This window comes from Nematolebias whitei, chromosome 21 (assembly GCF_014905685.2).
Source record: "Nematolebias whitei isolate Nwh7 chromosome 21, NemWhi1, whole genome shotgun sequence".
NCBI classification, from domain to species: domain Eukaryota; kingdom Metazoa; phylum Chordata; class Actinopteri; order Cyprinodontiformes; family Rivulidae; genus Nematolebias; species Nematolebias whitei.
The window spans coordinates 11,067,600-11,078,645 of NC_056518.1; the positions used below are offsets into that span (position 1 = coordinate 11,067,600).

An 11,046-nucleotide genomic window follows, 5' to 3' on the forward strand; every position below is an offset into this window, starting at 1 on the left:
TGTTGCTGCTCATCTGTTTCATCATGTTGCTGCTGATCTGTTTCATGCTGCTGTGTTCATTGTACTCATCTGCTCACACAGACTCATGTTCGTGCTGCTGTTCGGTGTATTGTTTTTGTACTACTAGTGCTTAGCGTATTTTTAGTTAATGTTTTTCTTAGTTCATATCTTAGATCTTATTACCGTTTTTCTTTTATATTTTATACTTTTGTTGGATGCAACTGGGACCCTGTGTACATAATTTCAATCCACCACATGTACCACATGTGGTGCGAATGACAATAAAGAAACTCTGACTCTGATCAGGGCCAGGTAAGAAACCCAAGCTCTGACCTGAACCGACAGCCAGGTTTGCAGTTCATTTATCTTCCGTGACGGTTACAAATTTCTAACAGAAATACTGAAATATGAAGACTACAACCCAAGACTGAACTGGAATCTAGAGTCACACAAGTAAAATGAAAACTGTGCATTGCGCTGTAATAAAAGTATAGTGTGGGAACCATATTTTATTAAGAATAAATACTAAAATGCATGCAGTGGGACAGAAGCTCAGTAAACTTCTGGCTGAACTCATTTAGTTTTTGAATACTACAGTGGTATATGAATGCACCAACTGGCTTCACTGATATTAAGACAGATGGTTCATCTAATCTCATTTTAAGTCGGCCTGCATGTTTTCAACCTCTTTCCAAGAACAATTTCACACATGGAGTAAAATCTATCTGTCACTCGAGGTTAGTTTTCTGAAAAAGTCCCATCAGTCATTTGATACTGCAAATATAAAATATGAAATAAGAGATTTGTGCCTTTAAAAACAAGTTTCTTGTATGAATTCATCATTAACTTTTGAAATATCTGATACATTACCCATTTATTGCCTGCCACCATAAGGAAAAGACAATAAAAGACAGTCCAACATTATCCAACAATGGTTTGATTAGTAGTTGAGAGTTGTCCTCATCGCATATTTCAAGTGCTAACAGATCTCACCATATCACATGAGATCATGCATAACATAATTTAAGCTTTCTTTTATGATTGTCCACTGTTGTCATCACTCTGTTAAAATCAGGTCTCTCTTGTAAATGAGTCCTCGAGGCTCAATGGGATTAACCTGTAGAAATAAAAGGTTGACTGAATGAAAAAATAATAATTTACCAGGTTGGCTTAAACAACTACAATTTTGTTTCTTCTCATCAGAAGATGATCTTACTTTAAAACTCTGACATTATTGTGGTGGAGAAGTTTGTGGGCCTGAATGAGCCTAGAAACGATGCTGTCGGGGGCAGTTGTCCCTGGTAGAGTCTCCCAAGGCAGACTGGTCGTAAGTGACAGGCCAGACAAAGATCAATTCAAAACAGTCGTATGGACAAAGCAAAAAGCTCAATGTTCTTTTCCTGGACGTGGGTTACTAAGTCAGTTTTCATGTGTTTTGTTGACTTGGAGAAGGCATTTGACCATGCTCCTCGAGGTACACTGTAAGGGGTGGTCCATGAGAACGGGATTGGGGGTCCTTTGCTATACAGTCCCTATACAAACAGTGCAAGAGTTTTGTTCGTACTGCCAGCAGTAAGCCGGACCCGTTCAGGGTGGGAGTTGGACTCCGCCAAGACCGCCTCTTTTCACCGATTCTGTTCATAACTTTTATGGACACAATTTCCCGGTGCAGCCAGGGTGTGGAGGGATTCCGCTTCGGTGGCCTCAGGATTCCATCTCTGCTCTTTGCTGATGATGTGGTCCTGTTGGCGTCATCGTGCCGTGATCTTCAGCTCTCACTGGAGCGGTTCGAGTGTGAAGCAGTTGGGATGAGAATCAGTACCTCCAAATCTGAGGCCATGGTCCTCGGTCAGAAAAGGTGGACTGATCTTCTCGTGTCGAGGGTGAGGTTCTGCCTCAAGTGCAGGAGTTCAAGTATCTCGGGGTTTTGTTCACAAGGGAGGGAAGAATGGAGCGTGAGATTGACAGACAGACTGGTGCAGCATTTGCAGTATTGCGAGCCCTGTACAGGTCCATTATGGTGAAGGGGGAACTGTAATGCAAGGCAAAGCTCTCCGTTTACTGGTCAGTCTATGTTCCTACCCTCACCTATGGTCACGAGCTCTGGGTAGTGACAGAAAGAATGAGATCATGGATACAGGCGGTTGAAATGAGTTTGCTCTGCAGGGTAGCTGGACTCTCCCTTACAGACAGGGTGATAAGTTCAGTTATCAGGAGAGACTCGGAGTAGAACCGCTGCTCCTCCACATAGAGAGGAGCCAGCTGAGGTGGTTCAGGCATCTGGTAAGGATGCCCCCTGGGTGCACATGCTGGAGTGACTACGTCTCTGGGTTGGCCTGGGAACATCTAGGAATCCTCCCAGAAGAGCTGGAAGAGGTGGCTGTGGAAAGAGATGTCTGGACCTCCCTGCTCAAGCTGCTGCCCCTGTGACTCGATTTCGGAACAAACGGAAGATAATGGATGGATGGATGCAAATTATGTCTCCATGGTAACTTGAAATGCCAATAAAAATAACAGCACACATAACGGTGCCGAGACGGTTGTTTAGATCTGTGGGGGTACACATTGCAGTTTGGGCCATATTACAGTTGAAAGAAGAGCAAGACCCTTTTCAGGTGGATATTAATAATAGGTGGCTGCAGTCCCCAAAAACTGTACAATGACTGCTGCACTGTTTATATTTGCTAACCTGTTAAAGTGCCTCCTCTGTCACTTTTGTTTGTTTTGGCCAGCCGTATAATTATTCCTAATACCACAAAACAAATGCTCTCTATTTTAGTCTGTTTGTATTTGGGAGGGGAAAAAAAACAATCTGCTGATGGCCAAATGAAGAAATGATTTGGAGGAAGGCCCACCTTGCATCTGCCAGACTTTTAGAGGCGCCATTTCATTGGTGCTTTCTACTAAATGCTTCCTCAGCTCCTTTAACTGTTCCTTCAGCTCTGGATAGATGGTCCTGGTGAGAAACAGACAGAGAGAAATACAGCTGCTAAAAGACCAAACTGCTAATTAAATGTGAGAGGCTGAATTCACAAATTGATTTAGTTATTTTCAGGTTAGTTGAGCAGAGACATGGTCAGTGCTTCAGGGGAGTTAAGTGTGGAAAACAAAAGTGAAGCAAAGAAAAAAAAAAAAGGTTTGGCTGTGATGAGTGAGTTTGGTGCAGCTCCTGGAATGGAACCAAGCTTTGAAATTTTATCACGGCCTAGCACAGAGACACTCACTTGAGCTTGCCAAAAAGGAATCCCTGGACCTCGTCCACAGGATCGTTTTCACCAATCACTGTAGCGTTCACCTCCTCCCCTGAAACAGGAATCAACTGAAGTCAATACTGTTTTCACGTGAGGACTCCTGTGGGATTACACCAGTTTGGGCATGTGTGTATTCACTAAATGTAATGAGTGTACACCTTGGACTTGGGTGTCATCCTTTGCCTTGTACTCCTGGTTTTTGATGGCCAGCTCTACTCCGTACCCCGACAGAAATACTTTCTTTTCATTTGGTTTCTGGAGGAAAAAGGGAGAAATTGTAAATAATACAGCAGGGAGATCTGTATATCTAATGAAACCTCATCTGCACCAACAACAAACTGTTTCTAGTGCTCTATGAGGCTCCATCAACAGCCGTTTAGTTCTTTCACCTGTTTACAAACCTAGTGATGACAACCAGCTGTCCACTGACTGGCCCCAAACCATTGAAATAAAGAGTAAGAGTTGCAGCCTTTTGAGATGGGCCTAAAGACTTCATGTCCATTAGGCAGATGGTGAGAATAATTTAGCATAATCAAAAGAGAAAATAAATTGATTAGCTGTGTTTCCAGATGAGGAAAAAAGAAATCTAACTCAACTTGGCATCAAAAACTAGTGAAACACTTTTCTTCCCAGGTGTAAATGAGAAGCCTACGTTAAGCGCAAGTTTTTACAGATAAGGATAACTGAGAGAATAAGTACTCCCAAATCACTATTTTGCCATATGTTGCTAAATATGGACATCTGGCATGAGCTCTTGCAGTAATAAGAAAATGGACTACTTTTCTATAGTGCTTTAACTGAGCTCTTAAAATGGTTTGCTTCAAATTACAAGCTGCATTCCCCCCATCATAAACACATCAATGCTGCACATTCTGCTCTGAGCCGTCCCTTTTAGGTTATGAAGTACTTTTTATGTCAAATATACAAACAATCACACCATCAGAGGCTTAAATGGAGATGAGAACACTGACTTGTGACTGTTCATGAATTAGGGTTCCTACACATTTCTACTCTCAAATTTCCAGAGTCAGATTCACCAGATTCTGTTCATTTAAAGGCCTTTTGATGTTTGAGTACAAGATTTACTTTAAACTACACAATATTCTGTACACAATAGGTGCACTGCCTGGAACAACACTTAAGTTAAAAAAAAAAGATTTATGCCTTTTTGGGAATAATTTATGAGCTCCAGTTGCAGCCACTGAGGTGACATTGATAAATGTCATTTAGATTACAGCCTGATCGATATATCGGTAGGGCCGATATTTTAGGCCGATATAAACCTTTGGAACCATATCGGTATTCGTGACAATTGTCCCATTATTCGCCGATATAAGAACTTGTAATTTTCACCCCTAAAATGCTGGAACCAGCCATAATTGTACAATGTATCCAGCAGAGGGAACATTAAGACTACTTTCAAGTCATGGCCGTTCACTTAGGTTTCACTTTCAGGGCAGACGAAGCAGAGAACAATATTGTGTAGCGTATTTTGCTAAACAGAGCATGGTAAGTTTATTTTAACTGATCTGTAACATAAATAAAGAATAAATACATTTTCTTCAAACGTCCAAACTGCTTGTCATTTTTTTTTCCCATTCAACCTTTATTTATCCAGGCTAGTCTCATTAAGCCATGAGGATTCATTTACAAGAGGGACCTGTTCCAGACCGAAAATATAAGTACAGACAACTATAACTAACAAATCATGATAATTATCATTAGCTAAGTGCCTCTCAATTTAGCAAGCTAACATTTAGATAATAGATAACTCTAAATAAATTAGAGAAAGGCAGGGTTATATTAACAGCTTATGTGAAAAATTATGTTTTTAACTGCCTACCTACCAGTTGACAAAAGTGCCCTTTTTTTTACTCAAATAGGTCTAAACTCTTCTTTTCCAGGTTTTTAAGTTCAAAGGTTGTGCTTACAAACACAAAGAATGATGTGTCACAAAAAAGACAAAACGTTGAAATTTCTTATCTGATAACTAATGTCAAAAATAACTATCATAAGTGTTAGTTTACAGAAACTATATTTGATATGCTAAAAGTATTTAGCAATGAAAGAATCCCAGAAATAAACTGATTCAGTAAAATCAGTAAACTACAGAAAATAAAGGCCCAATTTCTCTGTGAATTGAAAATCTCTAAATCCTCCCTTTGAGCACCCAAAGACTGAAACTATATTTCAGAGCAATGGTTGACATGTTGCTTTGACCATTTCAGACCGACTTTGAACGCATCGGTAGCTAAACAATTACCTGACTTGTGGTTGCGTTTATTGTTTAGCACATGCTCGTTTCATTCAGTTAATTCCTCATGTGGCACTTGTGACAGCAGCATAGTCAGCAATGACTGCAGGGAAGTGTAATTGCACGTTTTGAGTTAATATTATAATTGTCAGAGAGAGCAGGCTGTGTTGATGTTTGGTGCACGGTGCAGCAGGATGCAGGAGAAGAGCTGCTGCAGCCCACCCACACAGGCTCCAGCTGGGAAATGGTTTTTTCTTTGAACTGTAAAAAGGCAAAAGTGCTTTACAGACAGATGCCTTAGATTTAGATACCAACCCTTTCATTTTTACCACAGATTTGGATAACAGGTTTGGGTCAGTTTGTGGGAGAAACTGAGTAAAACTGAATTAATTTGTCCATCTCCAATCTAGACACTATTATTGATAATAGAAAAGCAAGATCTGTGATGGACTTGAGACCTGTCCAGGTGTCCTGCCTCTCGCACAGTGACTGTTGGATATGGGCACCAGTGACCCCCACAACCCAAAAAGGAAGAAGCAGGTGAAGCTGATGGATGGATGGATGGAAGGAAAAGCAAAAAGGAAGAAAAATACAAAGAGGAGACATATGGATGTACCGGTAGTTAGAGGGGACATGGAGGTAGATGGAGTGGACAGAGGATGCAGAGGACAGAGTGAGGTGGAGGAGGATGACTTGCTGGGGCGACCCCTGAAAAGGGAAAAGCTGAAAGAACAAGAACTAGAAGAGCAAGAACAAGAAGTAGAAGAAGCAGAAGAACTAGAAGTAGAAGATGAAGGAAAAAGAAGAACAAGAAGAAGAAGAAGAACTAAAAGAACAACAAGAAGAACCAGAAGAAAAAGAACACCAACAACAAGACATCACTCTTGTGTAAAACCTTACAGCCACGTGGTGTCGAAGCACATAAGTTGCTGAGCCTTCACTAGCTCTGGATGTTAAGACTTGATGAAACTTCTGGAAATCTGGTTTCCCCAGCTCAGCGTAGAGAATGACAAAAGGTGCATCTGGATTTGATCCTGGGTATCTGTGATCACCTTTAAAAAGGTAAGGCTTCGGTCTGAAAGAGAGCAAAACATTTCTTAGATTACTTTACTGAATTATAGAAATTGTGTGTTTACGTGTCGTAGTCATCTTTCACCGTTCTGCTGCAGTTTTCAACAATGTTGCCAAACTTTCTACATCACATGTCTTCACTCCATGAATGCTGATAAAAGCTGTGCAGTCAGGAGGGGGAGGCTCAGTGGAAGCTATCTACAAAAACAAGCGAGCTCAGTAACATAATCCTCTCAACATGCAAGAAGAAATGTGTCAATGTGGGTCATCGTCCTGTTACCTGTTGGAAGGAGTACACCGTGGCAGAGTACGCTCTCAGTGAGAGCGCAAGCTTCAGCATGTTCAGCTGGACGGAGCTGAGCAAGGCGCTGGCTTTCTTCACAATCAGCTCATAGTAGGCTTGATCTGTGTCTGTGTGAGGACAGACACACAGAAGATAAGATGGTGAGAACCAGCATTATTATCTCATTATGGCCTAATGAGATAATAATATCTCGGGCTTCAATCCTGAGGGCCGTCTGGCGGCCATCTTGAGTTAGGTCGACTCCAGAATTTAATGAAAAGTAAATATAAACCCAGTGATTACTTCTTGAGAGTATCATAAAAAGTGTCCAGTAGTTCATCAGATATTTTGCTAATGCACACATTTGGCAGTGGACAATAATAACCACTTGAAAAAAAAAATAAAACTACAGCTTTTATTGCAGCTAATCAGTATTTCCCTAAATTGTAAGAATCAGCTAATCTTAAAAATGGTGATGCTACATGTATCACTCTAAACTTATATAGTATTATTTCCTCTTCTTAATGAGTTAACTCTGGTCAACACAGACCAGTAAGTAGAATTTGCATTTTTTTATGTCAAATTATTATTTGAATAAGTACCACACTCAACCAAACACTGACACAGACCTGCAGGTTTAGCCAAAGCAAAGCCAATTCAGATGCTCTCAGCACAGAGAATAAAAGGTCTGCAGTGGTTTAAAATTACCATCGTGCTCTCCTTCTATGTTCTGATTGGCTTCAACAAAGTCCCAAAACTTCTCCTGACTCTCCTCAGCCAGGAACTCACTGAGGAAAAAGAGGATAAACATGAAAAAAAACAAAAGAGCTCAAGAAGTTTTCAGTCTGCTAGCAGCAATCAGAGAACATGAAAAAGAATAAAATATAGGAAAAAGTTACACAACTGTTTATTAGTAGTTCCAGTAGAGAACAGGCCACTGAGCTTCAAAAATACTGATTTTACTCATTATGTGTTTTCCAAAACATAATGACAAATTGAAATCAAAGGCTGTTCCAGTTCAGCAGTGCTGCGTCTCACCTGGCCTCCAGCAGCAGAGGAGTATCAGCCCATTTGGTTGTAAGGGTGGTGGTGATGGCCTTCGAATCTGCTCCTCCAGAGACAGCAGACAGCAGCGAGAGCAGCACAGCGCACAGAAACCACATCTTCACACCTGCACCAGGAGGGGCCCGCGTTAACGTTAATACGATCAAACACAGTTTGAAATCACAGGTAGTGAGTAAAAGGAGACAAGTACAGGGGTGATGAGTTGGTAATAACTTTGAGCCAGTAATGAGGTGAGCAGCAGGGTTTGGAGCATTCTGGATTTGAGACAGTACCAATACTGTAATATCAGCTGATAGAAATTAGTTTAAAAATGATCTTAAAATGGGCAAGACCATTTTCAGGCACTCTGTAAAAACTGTGCTTCACCAAAGCATAAAAAGTAAAAATGGAGCCGCTGCATTAATCTGTGAAAGCTGATGAAATGCCAAGCTAGCGTGCACTGCTACCGTCTCTGTTAATATGACTCCAGCAGTTCTGACCAGTGCAGAGCTAAGAAGTCCTCAACACTGGGACACAAACATCAAATGATCTGCTCAGGTTCATGGAAAACAGTGAACTGGGCCAAACCATTTGGTAGAAAAGTCAATTTCAACATTCGGTTTAAATGCAAGTTGATGGAAGAGGATGCTCTCATCTAAAAAAATAAAATAAATGAAACAATTCCTGAGCAGCACGGTGGATCAGTTGATAAAGCTGCTGCCTCTCAGCAAGCAGTTTACACCAGATCAAATCCCGGTCCGGGTGCCTTTCAGGGTGGAGTTTGCATGTTCTCTCCGTGCATGTGTGAGTTTTCTCCGTGTACTCCAGTTTCCTCCCACAGAACAAAAACATGCATGTTCGACTGATTGGTAACTAAATTGTCTCTAGGTGAGTGAGAGAGTGAATGGTTGTTTGTCTCGTTTGTCTTTAGTGTCCCTGTGATGGACTGGAGACCTGTCCAGGGTGTCCCCTGCCTCTCGCACAGTGACTGCTGGACATGGGAACCAGTGACCCCCACTACTCAAAAAGGAAGAAACGGGTAAAGATGATGGATGGAAATAATTCCTCTCTACTTTTCATACTGAAAAAATGTTCAAATAGACAACACTCTGCATCAGTTATGTTGAAATTGTTCTACAAGAACTTTTTATAAAAATACGTTTTGAAATATAAGCGTAAAGTTGCATAAAAAGTTAACAAAAAGCTAAAACGTGCTTCCTTACTGCCAACAGAATCACTCTGCTAATACGACCATGCTGCAGTAGATGTGTTTATGTTTCCCAGTTTTGGTGCTTTGTTGTGTATTCTTGTTGCATGGTTTGTTTTTGCGAGTCGAAACAGTTCTTCTCGTCCTCAGCATTTCATTGCATTGTTGATCTTGTGTTGATCTGTATACGACAATTAAACCTAAACCTTCAGCAGTGAACAATGACGTCTTAAGATAACCAGAGGCCACAACATTGTTCTCCTTAAGCAGCTTAACGGGGAGGATTTCTTGTATCTCTAGTCACCTCATGTACTGATAACAGGGCATTTTAACATTTTCAGTAAACCATACTACTCAGATCTGATTGTCCCATCTTCAGAAAGGTTATCATATTTTACAATATGGTTTTATTTGATGTTATGGTATTTATTATTCATATCCAATTTTAAAGTATGGAATTTAGGTTGCATTATGCATTTATGTTTGAACACTGCTTTATATTTAACTGTAAGCTTATCTGTTGTAATGTTTGTTCTTTGCAGTGGTCCAAGTCAGTGCACAGAACAAATAATAGCACAGTCCAATCCATACCAGGTGAATATTGAACACCTTTAGAGTTCCACTAAGTGTTGACGGTCTTTCAGAAATTATGTTTTAAACCAAGTTCTGCTCTCTTTGCAGTGCTGTGATGTGCCATTTATAACGTGTTAACGTGTTATGTTCATGGTGGACGTAACAATGACCCACCCACGAACAGCAGTCAGAGAATTCTCCAATGGTTTTTACTCTTTCAGCCGCATCCGATTCTTTATTTTTGTCTCATCGTGTCACCATCTGATGTTAGCCCGAGTCATGCATTTGTTGAACAAAAAGAAATCATCCAGAGGACCTGACTTAAACTTTGTTGGGCTCAAATATTAGCTTTTGGGTCAATTTGACAATAATTTTCTTTCTTTTTTTGTCTACTTATTATAAAGCTAATCATACTAAAGCATGTCTCTCTTGTAAATGAGTCCTCGAGGCTCAGCGAGACTAATCTGTATAAATAAAGGTGGAATAAAAAGGTGTACGGCTTAAAGTAAGCGAGTTAAAAACTTTAAAAAATCATTCGATGTGCGCTTGTTCTGTCTTTTGTAGTAGAAGGCCTTTTCCAAGGGTTTAAATGGCTCATTTGTGAAGATGTTGTGGTTTGAGTCATGTCTGGTGAAACTAACCAACTTAAAAACAGACCAGAAGCTGCAAACACAGGACAAGTGATCCCACACTTACATTCAAATTAACATGTAAACAGCATCTGGACTCGTGTAGATCTAGTGTTTGTGGTGTAAACGGTGTTTTGCACCTGCGAGTGTTTTCATGAGGAACCAGCCATGAACTTTGTCCAATAAGAAACCTCAGCGTGGCTCCTGCGTCCAATAAGACCAGACTTTTACATCCTGACGAACCGTCAGAGATGTCAAATTACTCCTACGAGCGAAATTAACTCCTACTATTATCGCCAGGTGTTGAGGTTTTGGTAGATTAAACTCCTTAAAATTGCATTTACGCGTATAATTTGAGCCAAACAAATTATAACCAGTTTACCTGTGATTTAGAGCCGCAGGCGGAGGCAAATCTACTACTTGTACACCAGGAAAACGACCTTAAATCCGCTATATCTTATTACTCGAAAACTGGTTTTGTCACTTTATCTATGACGAGTTAACGACGAGCCCAAATTACAGTTATTTAAAGCTTCACGGCTTCAAAAATCCCAAATAATTTATTGATTAATTCTCACCGAAGCCGGCTGTGTAGCTTCCTGGATCCGAGAGCGCCTGGGTCCTGATAGCTGGATAAGGTGACCACAGTATTGCCTGTTCAAAAAAAAAGGAAAAAAGCACTTGAACAGCTACATTTATGTATGTATGTATTTATGTGTGTTTGTGTTTATATA

General features: G+C 40.5%; 1 protein-coding gene across 1 annotated transcript in view; it reads right to left on the reverse strand.

Annotated features, from left to right (window-relative positions):
• Positions 1–10,931, reverse strand: part of uggt1 (UDP-glucose glycoprotein glucosyltransferase 1) — a 48,356-nt gene extending 37,425 nt beyond the window's left edge. Inside the window, exons 1-9 of the mRNA XM_037694952.1 lie at positions 10,891–10,931; positions 7,898–8,030; positions 7,568–7,647; positions 6,857–6,987; positions 6,662–6,774; positions 6,406–6,580; positions 3,410–3,506; positions 3,225–3,303; positions 2,856–2,956 (exon numbers count right to left, since the gene is read on the reverse strand). Coding sequence (XP_037550880.1) covers positions 2,856–2,956; positions 3,225–3,303; positions 3,410–3,506; positions 6,406–6,580; positions 6,662–6,774; positions 6,857–6,987; positions 7,568–7,647; positions 7,898–8,022 — 901 coding nt within the window. The 5' untranslated portion in view covers positions 8,023–8,030; positions 10,891–10,931. The remainder of the gene's footprint in view (positions 1–2,855; positions 2,957–3,224; positions 3,304–3,409; positions 3,507–6,405; positions 6,581–6,661; positions 6,775–6,856; positions 6,988–7,567; positions 7,648–7,897; positions 8,031–10,890) is intronic.
• Positions 10,932–11,046: the final 115 nt, after the last annotated feature.